Source organism: Branchiostoma floridae, chromosome 6 (genome assembly GCF_000003815.2).
Source record: "Branchiostoma floridae strain S238N-H82 chromosome 6, Bfl_VNyyK, whole genome shotgun sequence".
Classification (NCBI taxonomy): Eukaryota; Metazoa; Chordata; class Leptocardii; order Amphioxiformes; family Branchiostomatidae; genus Branchiostoma; species Branchiostoma floridae.
This window is the reverse complement of record NC_049984.1, coordinates 16,805,192-16,824,587: the sequence shown is the minus strand read 5'-3', so window position 1 is coordinate 16,824,587 and position 19,396 is coordinate 16,805,192. Positions and strand designations below refer to the sequence as shown.

At 42.1% G+C, this 19,396-nt stretch overlaps 1 protein-coding gene across 2 annotated transcripts in view; it reads right to left on the bottom strand.

The window, feature by feature from the left end:
- Positions 1–3,314: 3,314 nt before the first annotated feature.
- The window catches only part of LOC118416987 (FACT complex subunit SPT16-like), a 52,659-nt gene continuing 36,577 nt past the window's right edge, over positions 3,315–19,396 (bottom strand). For both annotated transcript variants that reach the window (XM_035822289.1, XM_035822290.1), the window contains one exon: positions 3,315–5,776. In XM_035822289.1, the coding sequence (XP_035678182.1) occupies positions 5,511–5,776 (266 nt within the window). In that variant the 3' untranslated portion in view covers positions 3,315–5,510. The remainder of the gene's footprint in view (positions 5,777–19,396) is intronic.

Here is a 19,396-nt window from a genome sequence, read left to right as displayed (position 1 = left end):
CATATGATGTAGAACGTAGGAGACACACGAGTGAGTGATGTATCTGGGGTGTCTGTGGTCAAAGGTTAGACTAACAGGAAGGAGACGACTGCTAGCTGCAACTGTGTTTTCATACCTTCTACTGGCACTGATATTTCAAGAGGCTAGTCAGTTAATATATGATAATAGTATATACTATGCAAAGCATTGTTCATCATTATTCAATGTTAAACCACGGCGGTCGGTCGCTAGGGTATTCTTTCCCGTTGCTATGCGAGTTCGACAGAGTATCGGGTTACAAGAGGCCTACTATTTGCTAACCGTAAAATATTTCAAAATAAACAAGATGTTATGACAAGGAAAATGTATTCAAAATAACATTAAATTCGCAATTTTAGATAGTTTGAATCGTCCCGTTTGAATTGAGATTGTTGTTTTGTTTCGATTTTGCTTCCTAAGACGATTATTTTCTGTTTCAAGGAAGGCCTTCAATATGACCATACTCTTGATAAGATGAGCCGCAAGTGCCATGGCAAATTCTCGATTTTTATATTTTTCATCATCTGAGAGGCAAATAAAACTTTCTGTTTTTGGGATTTTTTAATTTTTGATTTTAAGCAAAGTTACAGTCAAAAATATGCGTAAAATGGCATTTTTCGCACTTAATTACCAATAATTCAAAATCTAAGGCATTTTTTAAAAATCCCCAAAACAGAAATCTCGGGAAAACCGTTGCGGTCATTTTGAGCCGTCAATGAGTTATGTTGGACTCTTCTTGGTGGAGATCTTAAACGATGTTTACACGCATGTCATGCCGCACGGAGAGCGGGAGGGTGTAATTGATACCGGTGTAAACAACACTTATGATATTCAAGGTCACCAACAAAAGCGCCAGTAGGCTCGTTACATATTATAGGTCCCAAACAAAGTGAAAGCATACATGTACTGTCCAGAAAATTCTTTATATTGGTTAAAAACTATATTTTTCGCCTGATTCAAGTTAGTTGGGGGAAAAATGCCAGAAAGCACGATTTTACCAGCAATGACCGCAGATGACCTAAATAGAACACGGGTTCGGTTCGAATTACGTCAAATGGAACATCATGGAAGAAGGTTCGAATTCGGCTAGACTTGGGAGGTTTTGAGCCCGTATTTGACCACCGTGAACGTGTTAAATGCCTGCCGTCCTTCCGTCATTTATTGATCATGTTGATCGTTTGCATCTATTGTGCAGACGAATATTACAATGGAGCTGCAGCCCAACAAAAAAACAAACAACCAACTAACATGTTTTAAAAGTAAGTTGTCATACTCATAGCTTTTGAAAAATATATCCCAGACTGTTTGAATGTTTGGTGTAGTTTCACTACTTTTTATGACTCTATAGTTTCCCCAGATCTGAAATTGTATTAATTTCAGTTCAATATAATCTTATTCCAATTCGCTTCCAAAGTCTACTCCTCCTTTGCTAGAGTAGGAAATTACCCCCTCGACATATTGGGCCAATTCCAACTATTTTCCTATTCAACAAAGCAGCCAGATGTAGTTCTGAACACAACAAGTCTTTCCTGTCAGATAGATTGCCCCGACACTCGATCAGAAAGAAAGGTCGGGGGAAAGGGCGGGAGGCCAAAGGGAAAATGGGCAGTTCCAATGACACGGTCAGCAGGACAGTTTTGTTCGTGCCCAGTGACAGGTCCGTTGCCCTTCCAGGACAAGTTCGCAGTCTTTGTCCCATTGTACAAAAGACATCTGAGCTTATTCAGGACACTGGGTCGTCTCCAAAAAGACGTGCTAGCTGGATGAATAAAAGAGAAAATCTCGATTCAAGTTTGTTTAAGATAAACCGAGGAAGCGATGAAGTATAAACTTTCTATCCAGCGCGAGATGAGTACCTCTTAATTGCCAAGGACACGTCCTTCCTCTTGCTGCATGTTCGTTGGTATGGCTGAAACTTTGGTAAATTGCAAAGAATAGCCCACGAACTGAGTAGAGACCGTTTGTGTAACATTGTTTAGGGACATAAAGTTGCGAGTTTGTCAAAACTTTCAAACTCGAACCATGTCATCCATGATCCACCACCGACTCAGATGAGCTTTCGTGCTTTTTCAGACACCTGTTCCCCCCGGATTTATGGCCGACCCCGTCAGATAGTGGAAAACTCGATTTTCACCCTAATTTCGTGCCTGACTAGCAGCAGAAAAAGACAGCCCTATTAGCACTCTCAATAAGTAATAGATAGAAGATGGGCGTGGGATATCACGATAGTGGAGTCCAGGCCTGTTAGCTTTGGGCCGTCTCCAACATTCGCTGCTCCGACAATAACCGACCGATGGACCTGGCCAAAGCTAACAAGACTTGAATGACAGACTTGTTTCTAGGGCCTACGCAGTCCAACTCCTCGGCTGCAGGGCCGATATGCCCCAAGGAAAATGTACAACAGGCCCCTGAGAATTAGACCCTGATAAACTTCGCACGATAGATACTGTTGAGAAGGGTGATGCCAGGCTAACATGACTGGATTTCAGGATAACATCAAGGTGATACAATTTGTGTAGATGGATCAGTGTATCTTTTGATTGTTATTTGAGGCATTTGTTTCACTTAAGTGAAGTCGAAGTCAAGCTTGGTCCTCATCGACTCTCGATGGACGAACACCGTTGTTTCACTTGGCACATTCATGGTGCAATGTACATTTATTGTCTCAATTCAGTTATAGTTAAGGTAACAAGATGCTCTCCAACCAATGGCCAGAGAATCAGGTCCGTGCAGTCTGTACAGAGATGGCGTAAGCTGTGCATATAACTAACGTTAAAATAAGATAGCTTGAAATACAAGTTTACTATACTTCTTCTGCAAAACTTGCAAATTAGTTTTTACAGGAGTATCGGGTGGTATCAAAATTACCTAAAAGGCCTCAACATCTTTCATAACTTTTGTGAGGATAGTGGGAATTGTTTGGATGGATCAATGATTGGTTGTATGATTGAAGCCAAATCAACACTTAAAAAAAAACAAGTGTTAATCAAAATTAGATTAACTCAATCATTCACCATAGCACGTAAAGTATACAATGTTCGGTCTGACCATTTGCAGCTTCGGAAATGAATTTATTCCACGAAAGTTTCTTAAAATTTCTGGCTGCAAATTTCAGGAATGTATTTTTTAGGGATAATATACTACCGGTAGTATCAAAATTCCTTTGAGCAAGGTACCCAAAGCAGGGATCTAGCAACCCCCCTCCCACCCTGACCTCACGTGCGATCTATCCTGTAAGACCCAGCTTCCAGCTACAAGATAAGGGCCCTGGGTCAAGAATGGCACAACAAGCCCTTCAAATCCTTAGTAAGACTTTAATGACATGTTTTCTACTACAGCACTGGCTTTCTGTACACCCAAAAGGAAAGAGCACACAGTATTGATGCAATTTGATAATGACAGATATGTTAAGAGGGTGTTACCTTACTTCCTGCGAACCTTAAGTCCGGAACATGTGTGGTCCACAGGGTACAAATATTTTCGAGATCGCGAAGCTCAGAATTAAAAGGTTCCCAGATTCATAATCTGAAGCACACCTCTTCACACACATAATATACGAGATGAAGAAATATGAAGAACATTTCATGAGTGAACTCTGTGGTACATCATAAAATGTGACGATTTTTTTTGTCTTCAAACTTGTACAGTACATTCACTGTCAAATAATCATCAATAACAAACTTTAATACAGTAGAAGAAAACGCATTGGCCCCCTCACCCAATTCAATTTTTTGTACATCCTTCGAACACAGTTCAATAGAAAATTATCATTTTTACTGGCTTTTCATTCTCCCCCCTTGATCCCATCCCTTTCAAACACAGTCTGAAATTCCGTTAGCCTGATTTTAGTATTTTTGTGGAGCTTTGAAGAAATGTCAACAGTACATTATCTACATTTTCCATGGGAAAAACTTTGTATTTAAGCCTGTTGCCCCCCACACCGTAAAATGTTTTGTCTGTAACTTTGTAATTCCTTCCCTTGTGTCAACAGTACTGATAACAGTAAGTGCATACAGCAATCACAAATGTACACAAATCATTTTCTTCGGGCTCTTCCAGAAAAAGCACTCCTGACATGACTGATAATAAGATAAGGCCACAACAAATGTATAACTTGGTTTTTGATAAGAATAAACCTTCCTCCAAGAAACACAAACCCACACTACTTAAAACTTATTGTACCCTTCTTTATTCATCAAATAACATCAAATGAACTGACCATGCAGTAGACTGCACAACTGAAGAACTATCTTGACCTCCAAGGCTAGAAGACACATGTACATTTAGATTTTAGTGTACGACTTACCCACCGTGCAAAGAAATGACAAATAAAATGGGCAAGGAAGAACAAGCACAAGACAACAGAACATTGATGCAAAGAAATCAGAACCTTAATATAGTCACTCCTTGAATCTGTACATGTATGGGTTGTAAAAAGCAAACTCTCTCCTCTAATTCTGTTTTTATATTGTTTTCTCCATTCAGTATAATTTTAGAAAATCCAAAATTCAAGAAACAAAGTTATAGTTGATTTATGGTCAAGACATAAAATTGCCAGGTTTCTTTTTAACTTATTGGAATTAGTAAATAAGACGTTGTTTCACACTACCATATTCAGTTATTTATCAACCAGAAAGAAACAGAACTCCAAATAAGTTTGAAGTCTTCATGTAGACTTAAAGGGTACATGTATACATTTAGGTGTACTCCCATTTCTAAAATTTTTCAGAAAGAACTTCACAACAAATGAACGTACATGTGTAGATGAAGTGGCATTGAGCTAGCAACTACTAGTAGTTACATTGTACAACAGTACAAAAGTATCTGATGTTGAATGGCCAAACTGTAGCACTTACACATACATCTTCTATTCAATATGGGTCCCTATACATATGTTGACCTTGTACAAAAATATCAAAATTCAACATTACTACACAGTGGCTATTGAATGCATGGTATGTGAAGACAGCAAGTGGGTACTGAGATGGTTTCGGACACACAAATTTTACCAGTGACTTGAACAGAAGCTGCATGGATACATGTATGTTACCTATAGGACATACTTTATATGTAAAAGGAGAACACTTAACTCTTTTAAGTACAGCCTCTGAAAAATACATTGGTCACCTTTAAGGCTTATTCAAATGACACCCGTGAAGTAAATAATAAATCTTTAACTTTACTCGTTACTTGGATACATAACACATGAAACACAAAACAGCTGAAGATTTCTGTACAATGGATGTTTTGGAAAGATTTCATCCTACTGAAACAATCACTTCAAGAGAAGTCTCTGCACTGGTAAAATGAACAGCGTGTATCGATGTATGCATTGTTTTTACCCATTTCTTCATGTCGGAGCTATGCTCTCCCTACACATAATGGTATAGCTCCACAATTCTGTTGCTCCCCTATTGAGTTCATGTAGCGAACTCAAAAGGTCAACCTCTGCCCCAGTCCAAAGGAATATTGACTGAACACGTTGGAATGTCTTAGTGTCTGCGCTGTTTCTTGGCGCTGCTCGACCGGCCGCCGCTGTCGTTCCGTTGCCGCTTGTGCGAGGACGACTTGTGCGGAGACTTGTGGTGAGAGGACGACTTGTGCGAGGAGGACTTGTGAGGAGATTTGTGAGGGGACGGCTTGTGTCTGCCGCCGCCGCCGCCGCCACCTTTGCTGGAGGACTTCTGGGAAGCCTGCCGGTTGCGCCCGCCTCGTTGCGGTCGCTCCTCTTCGTCCTCGTATCTAGACTCGCGATCAGCTGAGAGGAAACAGGAAAAAAACATGATTGTTGTTTGTTGGACACACACGATGACAAACAAACACACACACACAGATCGAAAACAATTGGGATGGGACACAAGGAATTTGAAAACTCTAATCAACTGTCAGTTAAGAGAATGAATAAAAAAGGTTACAACACATGGAAATACTATAGTATGATAAGTACAGGGAAGTATGTACCTTCAAAAATCTAAAAGCGAAATTATATATCCAGTAAGATGCTACAATCCTACATGTAACGTTAACTATCCATCAAAATTTGTTTAAACAAATTTTGTCACTGTTTGACAAAATATACCCAATAAACTCTCAGGAGAATAGAAAAATCCTGGAATGAAATGCTTATACAAGTCAAATACCACCATCATGTCAAATACCACCATCATCATTTGTCACATGGTCGTGTGGGAATAGAAAAGAAAAGAAATTCTTTCCAACTTGACTGAAAGGGTTTGTTTGCATGCTAGGGACTAAACAAGGCCATTGACACTTTGGATACAGGAGTGCAAATACAGTTAGAGACTGGGGAAAACCTGTGCAAGCAGCTTGTTTGGACTGGGGAGACTTGCCGACATTCTGAGAACACATGTTCTGCACCAGGAGCGCAAACAGCATGTTCTGTAAATGTCAGCTCATGGGGGAGGGGGGCACAAAAGGTCAAGTTGACTGCAAGGTCAGACAGAGTTGTTATCTTCTTGAGTGAGCGGCTAGGGAAAGGAAAGTACTTTATCCTTATTCCTGCTACCTAACCCAATAACTGTAACAATTTAGGAGCCAAATAGCGAGCTAAGCTGGTTGAAGGTTTAAGAGGTATGGCACCCAAAATATCTAAGAATCTAATATCGTAAAATTGCCTGATGAAAAAGATGAGTATTAAATAAAAACATAAAAAAAGTCTAATTGCTCTTACATAGAATAAGGGCTAATTCATACATTTAAAGAAAAATAGAAGGGGTACTTTATACTATAAATCTTGCCCCAACTATAGCACTATCATTCACATTACTTGATACATTGACAATTTTCAGAAGCTTTTTCAATATTCATCATATAAACTACTGTCTTGCCTCTCGTGTGTAGAGCAACACCTTGTCCTATTTTCTGCTTTTCTACTTTGGCTCTAGACTGCAAATATCAACAATAAACAAGAAAAGCTTCTTATTTGCAGTGATGGATAAGATTCGGTAATAGCATCACCCCTTGTCTTATCGTCAGGATTAAGTATAGACTAACCAAAATAAACAAGCCCAAGAAAGCATTTCAGGAAGTATTCTGAGACGGAAGTTTGGCCTACTTTGAGAGAACACCTGCATGTAAGTGTTTCATGCTTTTAAGGTAAATCTTTCAAAAGATATGCAAATGTTGTATACTACATGTGGTCAAGCAGTTTGCATTTCTATACCGTAGTAATATTTCTTCCTTTGATAGAATAAAGCAACAGGTTTGACATGATATAACAAAGCAGATGAACTACCTATCAGTTTACATGATGAAGAACTGATAAAAGTTTAGCATGGGAAAAGTATTCTCAGGACTAGACAACTTTTCTAAAATGCACTTGTGCTATAACGTTATGGGGCAAGAGCTTAAAAAATTACTTGCCTGAAACAAATTTTTCATTTTCTCAAAATTTTTGGGACATTTTTCTATGGAATTTTCATCAATGGCCCTTTTTTTCTGTGTTGACCAATGCTTGATGTCTTGTCTGAAAAGTTAGACGTATATCACATTCTCACTCATGGTAAAATCTGACTTGCCTGATCGGGCAATTGGGGTAGGACATGCGCTTGTCAAGTCAAGTCAAGTCAAGACATGATATAACAAAGCAGATGCACTGGTTACAGTATCAGTTTATCTGTTGCAGGAACTGATGAAACAGTTTGGCATGGGAAAAGTATTCAACCCAGATTGTTTTTCATTATGAAATTTAGGACAGAAATCAACCCCTGGGGAATACCCCATAATTTTTCCTATAGGGTCTAGTGGATGGACTGGGAAATAAAGAAAAAAAGCAAACGTGTAAGAGGTGTCAAAATATATGAAAATCATAAATCATGCACTTTTCAAAACCTTTTCAAAATGTAGACAAGCTGTACAATGTACACAACAGCAAAACTTGCATTTTGTGTAACATTTGTGTGTTCCAATCACTGTTCAGATTCAAGTAGACTCTAGAGTACCGAAAGTCTGTAAGACAATATACATGCAAACATAGCATCAGTGTTGTGTATCTATGGCTGAAGGGTACGAATGCTTACAGAATATATAAGAGTATATTCCTGTGCTATCTCTAACATTCAAAGCCGTTCCTAACCACAGATGAAATCCTGGCACTTCAGCATACTTTGGCATTTGACTGTTTAGTCTCCCAGGAATAACAACAACCTGGCACTTGACTTGAAGTGCCACAGACAGCCCTACAATAGAACCATTAGAAGATATTTTCCAGACTAAGCCAGCCACTTAACCTAGAAAGGTATGGAAAACATGAACACTAATTGGACAATATTTGCTGATTTACCCTGTACTTCTAGCTATCTAAAGCCTTAATCCTTATGGTGTGGTGTGCGCACAGATCTAACCAGTTATGACCTATATTGTCTAATACTTGTTACGGTCCACAGGTTGCGAAAACAAGCAGAAACCACCTCCAGGCTATCCTGTGATTGACAGTTGGCAGGAAGCTCTATTAGATCCAGTTCTGACAGCAACAGGTTCAGATTCCTCACCTAAAACTTTCCTGATGTCCAGGCCACATCTTCACCCCCCTCCAACCAAGGTCGTGCCCCCCTCCCCACCAGAGGTGATGATATTTCCTCATAATTACCAAGAATGGGCACATCAAGGAAGGGCAACTGCCCCACCTCTTGCTACTGTTGACACAAGACTTAGCAGGGGTCTAGTCTCTGTTGACAAACTCATCTGCAAGGTGCTATGGCACAAGTACCCAATTAAACACACAATGACTGGTTCTTTGTTAACATAATCCTACATTGTCACCATAATCTTTAGGCCCTTAACTTCTGAAAAATCTACCCTTCGTGACCTGGCCGTCTGTTCTAAGAAGTGAAACTTCCGTTGACTACAAAAGGTAATACTTAAAACAACTTTTGTAAATGATTTCTTTCTACAGCAACAGTTGTAACTTTTTCCTTTGTCAGAAGTGCAACTTTTCAAACAGGCCCAGTTGTCAGACCTTGATGTCAATCAAATAGACTTCAAAGCAACCTCCTAAACATGATCACTGTTATACAAAAAACATGTCAGGGTCTGGAAGCTGGCCAATTAGCCGGTCTGTAGCATGATCTGTGGGTCTGAAGTGTGATCTGTTGCCAGTAAATTCAGTTCCCTCGCACCAGTAAAACGGCTGTTTTAAAAGCAAAATTTAAAAGTTTTAAGCACTCTTGAAGAACAAATAACTTCTAAAACTTTGTAAAACAACAATGGCATCTTTCCTCAGGTATGTAATTACATGCATTCTCTAAGCTCAAACGAAGCCATATGACAAGGAAAGTTTAAATACATAAAAACTTTTAGGTTCCAACTATTTCCGCTAGTACCTGGCAATGGTTCATACAAAATATTTCTGCCAAGTTTGGAGACTCTGAAATGAAAGGTTTCGCCTAGCCTTCATGCAAGGGCCAAAACCCACAGTGGGGAAGGAGTGAACTATGTCAACTATGTTCTACGATACCCTCAGATCCTTAACCATTGGCCTTTTTGCTTATTTTGGGAACAACATGTGCACAGCAACGGAAGTGACCTCCATGTGTGGAATGCTCAACCAGGTGATACCCACGTATGAATGGGGAGACCGCTTGTAAGGGCCAGACCACCCTAATCTTCAAGTAAACGCAAGGCTTCTGCCCTACGCAATGCTTCTGCTTACTTTGGGCTTGTTTTGGGGGGCACTTTGTTTCTTACGTACGTCTTTTTTTCACCATACAGCTCACCTTACAGTGGAAAAACATACTATGTCACAGACGTACAAAATAAGCAAAAAATACTTTTAACATGTAGAAATGCACCAAAAACATATATCTTCAAGAGGAAGAATAGTGAGTAGGGCTACTACTCTACAGGTAAAAAACACACACACATAAAAACTACACATAGAATAAGACCATCTGATCTGATATGATCTGCTGAAAGTTCCCCTCAAATCCCTGCCATCCCCAGCCTCTAAGTGGCAATCCCAGCGGGACTATCATTGAAAACCTGATCAATCATGTGGCCCCAAACACCCCAGTGGGGTGGTTTAAAAGAAAACATGTGCAGGGTCATACTTGCACTTGTTGCTGTGGTCTGCTCCTGCCCTGGGCTGCATTGCCTCACTGTTGCGGACCGTGTCCCTCCCTCGGAAGAGAGTTGTAGTTCCGAACATCCTCCCTTCCACTGGGCGGAGGTCTCGGAGACGGATTCAGGGGAAGCTGAACTTCGAGGTCCCCGTAATAAGCATCCCTTTTTGACCGTGTCGGCCTGTTCTTGTATCCGTTCCCTACATGACCGTTGCCTTGACTCTGGTGGGGATATTTTGACCCCGAGTGGTTAGGGCTGGAGGCCAAGTCTGTAAAACCATATTGGAAACTTATCGGGGAAGGCTCAGGAATGTCTGTCCTGTCATAACCCATGAGGGGAGGTTTTTCTGAGATGTCAGACAATTCTGTCGTTTGGGTGTCATATCCGCTCTCGTAGCGGTGCAAAACCGCCGGGCTGTACTGCACGGTAGGCTCCGAGCTGGAAATACTGTGGTCTTGACTCCGATTCTTCCGAATACGCATGAAAGTCAGCCCTACAAAGAACACAAGGCAGCAAATGCAAACCAGACCCAAGGCAATCAAGGCAATGGCGACCCCTCCTAAACTGAGGCCCACCCCACCCTCAGAGGTGACCACTGTTGTAACTTGACTTGTCGAGGAGAGATTTGTAGTTGTGGTTGCGAACGTTGTTGTGGACCACAGACCGTCGTTACCCCACGACGTTACATTCAGGTACGACCACACAGTGACGTTCTGCCCCGAGTTCCCTGCAATACACGTGTAGTACCCACTGTCAGGCAGTCGAGCCCGGCGGATTATCAGGGTACTTTCCTTCAGCTTTATGCCTTTCAGACTGGACTGAGGGGTGATGTAATCTCCGTGCGGTGTCCGCCACATGACCACAGGGTCGGGATCGCCCGTCGCCTCGCATCTCAGCGCGGCCCGGTCCCCCTCCATGATATCCAAGCGCACGGTGTGGCTGAGTATCTTGGGGGGCTTGCAGGTAAAGTTTGTCAGGGGCATGTTGACGAACAGGTCCTCTGACATCTCGTCTGTCTCTGTACAGTAGGTGCTCTCCACCGATGACAGGGAGAAGTAAGCTGTATCCACCAGCTTTCTCAGCCACAGCAGCTCACAGTTACACGTCAGGGGGTTCTCGGCGAGTCCTACTGCGCGGAGTGAAATCAATGGCTTCACGACCTCCCTGGATAGTGTTGTCAGATTGTTTCTGCTCAGTCCCAGGAACCAGAGGCGGGAGAGGCCTCTGAAGGCATTGTTGGGTATTGTCCGGAGCCCCACACCCCCTAGATACAGACCACCCAAGTTCCGTAGGCCCACAAATGGCCTGTTGTTCAACTGCAGCCCCACGTTTCCATTGAGAACCAGGAAGTCAAGGTTGCTCAGCCCGCGGAATACATCAGCCGAGATGTTTGTGAGCAGGTTGTAGCCGAGGTACAGGCTCTGTAGGTTTGTCAGGCCCTCGAAGGCACCCGGCTCGATCTGGCTGACTCGGTTGTAGGTGAGAGCCAGTCCTTCCAGGCGGCGCAGGTTCCTGAAGGCACCCCGAGGAACGTACTGCAGGTTATTGTGGTGCAGGTAGAGGTTCACCGCGTCCTCCGGGATGTTCTGGGGAAGGGACGTCAGCCTCTGGTAGCCACAGTTCACAACGTGATCCTCCGTACACTCGCACCTGGCGGGGCACGCCGAGATGTCACGACACTCCAGAACCAACACGAGCACGACGAACGCCTCCTTCCAATGAGCCATCTTGGATCACGACTCGGGGAGAAGATTGTATACAAGTTCCATGGACCACTGGCAACCAAGAAATAACAAACCTTCAAAGGCAGTGTTGAGGAAAGTCAGCGGAGTGGAGAGCTGGTGCCTTGTCTTCAAATGGTCCAACCGGCAACTAGTAAATCAATCAGCACTGCCGTTTGTAAGGAATGCCCCCTTTTACACAGGGTGAACTCCGACAGAAATCCTCCAACTTGCTGGAGTAGTGGGAGCTTGGCACTGTGTCCAACTTGGTGTGGCACCTGAATAAAGCTGCAGTGCGTGTGCTGAGCAATTTATTTGTAATTTGGGCCGAACCAATCTCCTGGCCAAAGAGGGAGGAGCCACCACCACATGTTGGCCACAAACTTTGCTGGCTTCCTGCTGTTGGCTGCAGGCTAGCTGGATTAAAACCTCCCCCTGCAAATAATTAAGGGGTTTGGCAGTAAAGCAAGTGCCCCAAAGGCAGTCACTTTTAATTAGCAGTGATCTGTGGGGTGGGAGGGACTTGTTTCTTTTTGAATGATAACCCTTTCTGCCCTCATTGCTCAGGTATAAAACATTCCTTTGCCCTGGCCTGGGTGGACGGAGAGACGTTCCCACATGGCTTGAGGACAGTAAGTTTACATCCGCTATGTTATTACGTTTACTTGTGTGCAGGACAAACATGTGTGAAGGTATGTTGTTTATATGTCTAGCCACCCTTCTCCCAGGATAACGTCAGCACTACAGATGGATGCCAGAGGTCCCACTTCAACTTATTCCACCAATGACAACTCTGACATACACAGTCCGAGTACACACACGCAAAGTTTCCTGTGCAAAAAGTGGCAAAGACACCGGCAAGCCCACTTCGAGTCCCTGCCACTGACTTCCAAGAAAAGGACAGCAAGGGGCGATTACAAATGATTGTATGCTCATTTTCTCTGAAATTGTTGTTATTGTTCCCTCCCTTCATAGACGAATGCCTGGAGACCAAAAAGCAATGGTTACAGGGCTGTCCCCACCACAATAGGCAAGACAAAACCTCTCCTACTTGTGATGAATGGGGCATGAGTGACTACCCCTAATCTAGGCGTCAATCACCCAAAATGATTATCTCCAAACCCACTTATCCCAGTCCCCTGCTTTGGGCCCACCCTATCATCTGCTAATAGGGGGAAATAGTTTTACTACCCAGGATAAAGAGATTGCCAGAAAAACTTTCACTAATTCAAACTGGGTGAAAAGATCATCTCTCAGATAACTCTACAGGGGGGCAGGGATGGAAGAAGGTAATGGGGGGGGGGGGGCTGTAGGGATAAAGATCCTCCCCAAGTTGTAGGATCCTGCTGGGGGATCTCTTACAACCTCCTGCCTACCTACAATGAAAACAACAACAAACCCAGGGTGACATCCACATCATCAAATCCCCAACCCCCCCTCTAGGGGAAAGCCTACAATTTGAGATAATTTTAGAACCAACTGGGTGGCATCCAGCTCAAGCCAACCCCACTTGAAGCGAGGGCAAGAGGAGTTGGACAGAGAAAAAAAAAGTGTCCATTCGTGCTCTGTATTCAGGACAGGAGATCTTATCCGCTTGTCAAGTGAAGTGGAAGAGTTGGCCAGGGAGGCACGCCACACAAGAAGATATCTTAACCGGCTTGCCCCAAGTCGACCCTCGCAACCAGCGACTCTGACTTCTTATAACAAGTCACGGTTTCCTTCAAGGTCGCTTCAGCGACAGAAGGGCGAGAAACGTACACGTACAGAGTTGTGTATGGAGAGAGAACTGAGGAGTTAGTTTACAGTTTCAAGTTGTTTGGACCACAAATGTTTGGATTTATCTAATGACATGGCTAATCACTCTCCAAGGAGCCCTCTTTAATTGGGATGTAATGCAGTCTGACTGGGAGACAGCAGAGAACACTAAGCAGGAGCCTACTTGGGCAAGCTGCCATGACCAGAGTGTCTGACATCTGCTAAGAAAGCTGCTAAAAGTAGACACATCCTCACTAACAAGCCTGCCTTGGAGGAGGAATAAGAGTCGGCTGAGTCAAAAGATTAAGATACCTCAGTTCTAGCTTATCTGAACATTGGAGAAAAATTGTCAGCTGTGCGAAATGACGTGCTGGAAAGACATAATAGAAGATACCAAGACACAAACAATCTATGAAACCAGAGTATTACACTAACACTTTTACATAGCATAATCCCTTAAGACTTGACACACTGGTTTTCCTAGGGTGAACAAGCCTCACTTTACCACAGCAGTGCCAAATACAGGATACCAGAAAAAGGGGTAGTGCAGTGTTTCATCATACCAGAAACCTACTCTGGGCATGGATAGATAAAAAAGGGGAGGGGCGTGTGCCGCCCCCATCCAACCCCTTCTTGGTATACAAACAATCAGTTACTCTCTCCCCAAAAATAAATGACTCTATTCTTTAGCCATCTCCAGAAGCTACCATGCCGACAGCAGTACAATTTCTTGGCTGAAAGCTCATAGACTTGTTTATATTACTGCAATTTTTTCTTTTCTTTTTAAGTTTTGTTGCTTTCTGGCCGTTTCTCTAATGACAACTTCACAGGTGTCTATTAAATGACTCCAGTTACGTAACCGGCAAGCGTCCAAAAGTCGGAATAGTTCCTGTGCAACAGTGTCTAATAGAAAACATGCCCGACTGTAATATCACAGGAAGCCCTGCAGAAACAGAACTGCCACATCCTGCAAGAGGTGCCCCATCTCAGTGTCAGCCACCTGCTGGCCACATGTCTGGGGCAGTTCTCTTGGATGCAGAACAAATGATCTCATCACAGCAGAGCATATCTCCCTCCTGCTGACCCCAGGCTGGCAATTTGGACCAAATTCTCTTTCCCTTGGACACACTGCTCACTCTGAAGGATTTGTTTTTCCTTTGACAGCAAATCAGAAAGAAATTTACTCAAGTAAAAGGAGGAAAAATCCCTGTAGTCTTTGCATTGGAGTTCTGTTTAAAGATTGTGTAGGTTTTATTTCTTACATTTCAGTTCATTGTACCTGGATTGTACAGACTCCAGGAAGAAAAGTGAAATGGTATAATGTAACATTAACACCAATGGAGATCCAAATAAAGCAAAAAGTACAGAAAAATTCATTTCAATACTATTTTTTCAGGTGCTCTGCAGAAAATGTTCTGTTCAAGTTCAGGAAATTGTTCTTTAAAAAAAATCTAAATGAGCAAAGGATAAACACTGTTTTTACAAACCAAATTCACGGAATGCCTAAGCTCCCTGAACAATTCAGTTTTATAAACACCCCCCTACAGGCTGGAAGCAATGGTCAAGCCCGTTGCGCCTCCAGTTTCCTGGCAGGTTGGAGAGGACTGGTAGCCAAATCATGTCAACACCACTGGTCTCCTCTGGCTCAGGGATGTAACATGGTTACCCCTGGATCATGTGGGTCTTCCTAAGTACATGTTGCAAGGGGAAAACAAAGTAGAAGAGCTTATCCACTAGGGAGGCCCTTTTCTGGCTCTAATAGGGCAGCTTTGTGCTAAATTGGCACTGGGACTTTAAGGCTCTTTTTAAATGTCTCCTCTGGATATTAGAAGCTGACAGAAATATGCCATTTCCACTATAGCCTAGGTTAGCTCTGACATGTACATTGAGAATAATAATGTAACTGGCAATTTGAGGCCCTTTTAATGGTGTAAACATATTTTCGTCTTTTTGCATGCACAAAGACAAATGTCCGAGCATTCAATGGTAGTTCGAACGGCAGCTATCAAAACTACCTCACTCATATTTACAGTTTGTCTAGGTAGCAAACCTGCTTTCAATATCTTACAGAATGACAATAGCTCTTTGGCAAACGTTCTTTGAATAAAGCCCATTACTTTTACTAACACATGTCAAGAATATACAAATTACAATTGCAAAACCTGGTAAAAAGAATATACTTGAACACGATAAGAAGGCAAGTACATGTACATAAGATGAACAACTGTCCAACAACATAAATCAGTCCCATTTTCTTGTTGGTAAGCAGATACCCTTTCCCTCAAGTGAGAGTACTGTAAATCTTGTAACTTTCACAGTAGTGTTATTATGCAGTGTCCTCTCTACTGCAAAGTCATGTCACTTGCAACGATGGGGTTCAAGAGCTGGCAAACTGACCTTGCCAAAGGGGACTGTCCCTTTGGTGTAATGGTTTGGTGCGTTGGGTTTGTGATCTAGCGGCGCAGATTCAAATTCGGAGAGCCAGGAGACTGTTTCTACTTCTTTCTTATATTTGTTTGGTGCGGGTTCGAATCACGGGAGCCAGGTTCTTTTTCCTACTGTGAAATAAACCCACCGTGAAAGTACATGATTTTACAGTATCAGAGAGGCCCACCCTGATCTCTGTTGACTTTTTGACTCTTAAGTAGCATATCTAGTTTCTTTCCCTCTTTACCAAGGGACCTTAGGGCAGGCATAAGGCACCAATTACACACCAGCTCCCTGGTTCTATTCCTCTCCATGGGGAGGGCTGGGGTTTCATGCCACAGCGCCCCAAGGGGCGGCATTTCTAGACATGAGTAGCTGATGTTTTATACTGCCAGGTGCATCTCTTGTTGAATTAAATACCTGTATTTAATTACACACAACAGTTGTTCGTGGAGGGCACAAGATATTGGAAATTTCTGCAACGTTTCTTGAAACGTTTCTGAGAAACTCACTGTAGTCTAAACTAGTTGTAAAGATTGACAAAAACCCAAACCGTTTACCATACAAATTATACATATCAGACTTATAAGACTCATAAGGACTTGAAAAGATATAAATTGTATTTCTGCTATATACTTTGTCTGACCCTTGCCTCTTACCTCATGACCTCAATGAAAAGCAGCTTGCAGGCCGATTTGAGCGTTCATGTATAAATAAAGGTTCGAACAATTATTGTATCTTTTGGAACGGTTATGTGACTTGTGTCATTTTTACCCCTTAGCCATGCTACTCCCCAAATTTCCAGAGCCACATGTTTTACATTGTACATGTAATTGTAAGTTTTAATGATTGTACATGTACAATATAGTAACCCATCCCTCTCACAAACTTGCAAACATATACCCATTTAAATAAGGCAATCTGTATGATATTGACATATACTGCACTGTATTCTCACATTTACATCATTATTTCATACTTTGAGCGGTTAAAAAAGGCACAGAGACAAGTTGTATGAGGATATTCCTTATTATTGTACCCCCCAAAAATAAGGATTTGATCTCGAATCCTTGTGCAACCCGTTCCCGCGCCGTTTTTAACGGCTCAATTTATGAAATAATGATGTAAATGTGCTAAAATAGTGCATTAGATGTCAATATTATACAGACAAACTTATTCAGAATATTTCCACTTTTAACAACGTAATATTGCTTAGGTTGCCTTTAAAGAACAGACTTTCAACAAGAGTTCAGGCATGTTTATCCCTTGTAAAGCAAGCAAAGCACATGACCATCCTTTCTTCATACGCTCAGAAAATCCCTGCCATGGTATGGCATTTTCCATGTAAACAACACGAGAGACAGAACTTAGACGTCAATGAAGTATGAGACTGGAGCCTACAATGTGTTTCATTGTGTTCTGAAGATAACAACTTTGACACAGTTTGTATGAAGAAATTTTGCTGGACATCAGAGGTAAACCTTAGAGCTAGTCTGTCTGGAGCTAGTGTACAGGGAAAGGTCCTGTCTTGGCTTTCTTCCACATTGAGGAAGTGCCAAGTTCAAAATTTATAGATTCATTAAAAGCGAGTGTTAGGAGTTGCCAAGATTAGCACGAACTTTCCTTTAACTCTTCTCCACTTGTGGGATCACCCATTTACTGATTTGTATTGGTTACTGTAAATGCATTTAATTTCGCGGGGATTTAATTTCGCGGTAGAGTGAAAAAGGACTTTTCGCGGTGGATTTAAGTTCGCGGTAACGATATAGACTGCAGTCTAATACCATTATAGAAAAACGTTCGCGGTGGTTTTAAATTCGCGGTGAAGCCGTCACCGCGAAAACCGCGAACATTAATCCACCGCGAACATTTCTGCATTTACAGTACATCATAAGTCTAGGAGACTGAGGTACAAATGTACTCAAGATCCACAATGTCATAAACACAGGGAATTTAGAACATCTGATTCAACTTGAAGCCTTGTAAATCATGTCGCTGCTACATGTGTAAACACATGTCACTTGAACGAGCAAGCTCCTTTCTAATGGTGTATCATTTTATCTATATTTCTGTCATAAACGTTCATAGGTAAAGACTAAAAAATGACACTTGAGTTAAGCAAGCTAATATCAGAGTTACAAATTTTTAGTACCCAATGTTGCCAGAACATGTCTGAACTCCAGAGGTAAAAACTCGACCCCGCTCCGACACAAACTGTACAGCACGGGGAACAAAGCATACCAGGGGTTTCTCAAGTACCCATGAAGCTTTATGGCAGACATCCTGACAGAGATTGATCGAACAGTACAAGATAGTTCAGTCAACACAGCAGACAGACCTAGGACAACTCAGCGTGTTGTCCTGCGAGATTGTGTGCACATGTGGCCCGCAGCCGCACCCCTCTTCCCTAGGTAAACTCCATGGCGTGCGTGCGCCTCGGAAAAATGCCGTCGGCACGGGGACGGCAACTTTGTTAGTCACGGAACGAGCAACACTTTGCGATTTGTCGAGAATGTGGTTGTATCCTCTGTGGCAAGTATTGAAAATATTTCCCTACTTGTCCCACTTGATGAAGATGAAAAGGTGACGACTTTCCGGAATGGTGTTAGTAAGTCATGTGCTGTTCAAAACCTGGAAACAAACTTCCTCCAAAAAAAGAACAGTTGTGAAAGCTTCACTTCATAAATATTTGAAGCAAGCAACGAACGATGACATTTATCTAAGACTTGCTTTAATAATGAGTAAAATATGGACTTTATGAGCATCTACAATTTACATGCACATTGTATACCTTACAAAATAAAGATGGTTGTAACAGCAAAAGATCAATACGTTGTCAGTCAGTGACATTTTCTTTCTACATCTGTTAGCAACAGGCCATACTGGATAATGCTGGGGTTTAGTTGAAAGTATACTATCACAATGTTTAACTATGTCCATCAAACATCTCTTTTCTTTCAAAGACAACAAACATTGGGTGAAGGTTTGCCTTTCTGTTATGACTTTTGTTTTAATCCCAAACACTTTTTGCTTGTTTTTATCAAAAGAACAAACACTTGGTAGACAAAGAACAACTTGGTTGAAATAAAAGAAGGAAAAGGCTTTGTGCAAAACTGAGGAAACTGCATGTTTATCATCACTAATCTGGCATGCCAAGGAGGAATTCTTCCTTCCTATTAGTCTTTCTTTTCTGTACTCCTATCCATCACAATTATACCACTTATCCTCAGTTGCCTGCGTGCAAGCACAAAAGTAGGAAATGTTTTTGCAGATAAGAATCATCTGAAACAAGACTTAGTGGCACAATGGCCAGGCATGCTTCAAGGAGAATCCAAAACGTTCTTGTTACATTCTACACTTTTCTCCTATGATTGTAGCTGCAGTAAGAGGTTGGT